At 51.3% G+C, this 3,267-nt stretch overlaps 1 protein-coding gene across 1 annotated transcript in view; it reads right to left on the bottom strand.

Moving 5' to 3' along the window:
• Positions 1-3,267, bottom strand: part of WDR19 (WD repeat domain 19) — a 77,802-nt gene that overhangs the window by 17,027 nt on the left and 57,508 nt on the right. Inside the window, exon 32 of the mRNA XM_014548668.1 lies at positions 1,697-1,778. Within this exon, the coding sequence (XP_014404154.1) occupies positions 1,697-1,778 (82 nt within the window). The remainder of the gene's footprint in view (positions 1-1,696; positions 1,779-3,267) is intronic.

Genomic DNA, 3,267 nt, shown 5'->3' with positions numbered 1-3,267 from the left:
GGAGGTGTGCAGAAGGCAGCTGATCGATGTTTCTCTCTCATCGATGTTTCTGACTCTCTATCTCTCTCCCTTCCTCTCTGTAAAAAATCAATAAAATATATTAAAAAAAAAAAAAGTAAAATTACATAAAGTTAAAAAATGGTGTTTATCAGGTGCACTTGCTGTAGCCCCAGTGCTCTGTAGCCAGGCCAGGGGCCGCCACGCAGGCAGATGGAGCATCCGCCCTCCAGCACAGCGGGACGTCCCGCTGGACAGGGCCCCGGAGAGGACACCTACAGCCCAAGTCACTCGTTAAATGGCTGCTCCATGCTGGGTGCCTCCACGTCAAACAAACGTCAAACAAGCTCTTGTGCCCTGGCCTGACAGCCACGTTAGCATTAGTGGGGGAAGGTGTACTTTGACGTAAGTGAAAATTTGGAAAAGTCGGTAAGTTGGAGCCTGTATAGTATGGTGACTAAATGATACTGTGAGCATACTTGAAAGCTGCCAAGAAAGTAAATCCTAAAAGTTAACTTTGGCCAAAACCGGTTTGGCTCAGTGGATAGAGCGTCAGCCTGTGGACTGAAGGGTCCCGGGTTCGATTCCGGTCAGGGGCATGTATGCCCGTGTCCACCCAGCAGCAGTTACAAGTGCCTGAACTACTGCAGCCTTTGCCATCTTGGTATATAATTTTTCATGTAACAAAAAAGAACACATTTAGAGAACAGGTGTTGGTGAATTATGGCCTGTGAGCTAAGAATGGCTTTTACATTTTTAAGTGGTTGAAAAAAAATCAAAAGAATATTTTGTGAAATTTAAAATATTTTGTGAAAAATATGAGTTTCAAATTTCAGTGTCCAAATAAAAATAAAGCTCTGTTGGAACACAGCCATGCTCATTTGTTATGTATGTTTCAAGCCGAATAGCAGCTGGGTATTGTGACACACCATGTGGCCCCAAGGCCCCAAACATCTGACATCTGATCCTGTACAGAAAAAGCTTGTTGACCCCATCACAAAAGGTGACAGAATCCTTCACTGAAGAACGTACCGACATGTCTTTTGGAAAGGGGCCTTTCTCAGAGGTAAGGGCCTACAGACTTAGTTGACTGACAGTGACCTTGGGCAAGTGTTAGTTCACTTCTTTTGCCCCGTTTGCTTATCTATAAAATAGGGATAATAGTACCCATGTGTGCAGTCTTGAGACTGTTGTCATTTGAAAGACCTGCGTGAAAGGCTGGGCCCTGGCTGGCATCTGGGAACTTGGGTTTTGGAGGAGTTCCCGCTGTTTCCAGAACTGATAGGGTGGCTCACTGTGCCTGAACTCTTCATACAAACAGTGGTTTATGCTGAAGACTGTGTCTGGGAGTCTGGAAATTTGGAACGTGCTAAGCAGGGGGTCCCTGGGCATCACGTGTCACACAGCTCACTCCAGGAGGAGCTAAGCGTGGCCCACCTGGAGGGGCTCCTGGAAGCTTGCCCCTGTTCCCCAGACGCAGCCAAGCGCCTTTTCCCTTTGTATCTTCTTGCTGTGATAAGCCCTAGGCTGTAGCACCCCTCTATGTTGAATTACCAACTTGTCATATGGCCTTATGGGGTTGTGAGGACTAGTGGGTTAACACATGCGGAGAACAGTGGCTGGCAGCGTCAGTGAGTGGAGGTCTTACAGTGCCACAGGAATGCAGACATGTGGCTCACAGGCTCTTCTCAGTACTTACGTGACGGAAATTTGCTAATGTTCTTGGCCACTCGAATAAGCAAACGTGCCCCTTTCATATGATCTCCTTTTTTAACATGAATCTGAAATAAATGACATATTGTACTCCTTTTAGAGACTGATTAGCCCTAATTCATGCTGTTCTTCCAAATACACAATCCTTGATCGTGACCCTGAACAGAGCCAGATCCTTTGCAGACGTACTTGGCGAATGCCACTGGGACTCCCACTCCTCCCATCAGCGGCTGCCGGCCCCGGGGCCTCTCCAGCTCACCCCTCCTCTACACTGTGTTCTCTAGACCACCTGACGTGAGTTCGAAGCCCTGATCCAGCTCGTACTGGCCAGTATTCAGGGACTAATACTACCAACTTTACCAGGTTGTTGTGAGACCTGGAGGCTGTGTTAGTGATACAGGAAGAGAGGCTGAGTTGTTAAAGGAGGGCCCTGGCTGTCATAAGGCAACGATGGCCGGAGGGGCCGAGATCAGGTGAGTACCCGTGGGGTCTGTGATGCCGGGAGGGTGCACTGAGGATGATGAGCTGGAGAACTGACAGGCCCCCCGGCGTCACTGCTGTCGTTGGGAGAGAGGTTACCCACAAAGGTGGGCAGTGGGGGGTGGGGGCAGTGGACAGACGGAGTCAGAACTGATGAGGTCTGGTCAGAATGTGAAGGGTGAGCATAGTGCCTCAGGCACCGGGTCTGAGCGAACGGGTCATAAGGCAACGATGGCCGGAGGGGCCGAGATCAGGTGAGTACCCGTGGGGTCTGTGATGCCGGGAGGGTGCACTGAGGATGATGAGCTGGAGAACTGACAGGCCCCCCGGCGTCACTGCTGTCGTTGGGAGAGAGGTTACCCACAAAGGTGGGCAGTGGGGGGTGGGGGCAGTGGACAGACGGAGTCAGAACTGATGAGGTCTGGTCAGAATGTGAAGGGTGAGCATAGTGCGCCTCAGGCACCGGGTCTGAGCGAACGGTGTATAATTCACTGAGCACTGCAGTGTCATAACACACACGCACGCCCTGCAGCAGGGACGGGGAGCCCTGGCCGCTGGTCCTCCCTGACCCCTGCTGACTCTGGGCCTCACTGCCCAGCTCAGCCGCCCACACCCAGAGGTCCAGGCTGTCCTTCAGCCAAACCCCCGTCCCAGCTCTGGGAGGAAGCGTCTGCCAGAGCTGAGGCCCCATTTCCCCTGAAATGTGGACGACTCCTCAGTCCTTTGGGTCAAAGATGCCTGGGACATTTTCACATCAACTTGTTCTTACTTAATAGGTCTGTTAGTTTCCTTTTTAATATCACAAGCAGTTAAAAATCCTAGCGAACCGTGAAAGTGTTCGGTGCTTGCATAAGCGAGCAGAGCAGCGCGTGCTCTTCAGTGGGAGGGGGGAGGGGACAGGCCAGCTCTTGGGGCCAGAGGGAAAGTAAAAGGTTTGAGCACCATCTCGATGGCTGTGATGGTGAAGCGCTGGTCCTACAGGGTTTCTTACAGGAATCCCTATTTTTGTGTGTGTGTGTGTGGTGGTGGTGGTGGGTGGTGGTGGTGGTGGTGGTTGTTGGTGGTGGTGTGGGGTGG

Source organism: Myotis brandtii, unplaced genomic scaffold (genome assembly GCF_000412655.1).
Source record: "Myotis brandtii unplaced genomic scaffold, ASM41265v1 scaffold520, whole genome shotgun sequence".
In the NCBI taxonomy this organism is placed as follows: domain Eukaryota; kingdom Metazoa; phylum Chordata; class Mammalia; order Chiroptera; family Vespertilionidae; genus Myotis; species Myotis brandtii.
This window is presented reverse-complemented; position numbering and strand designations above follow the sequence as displayed.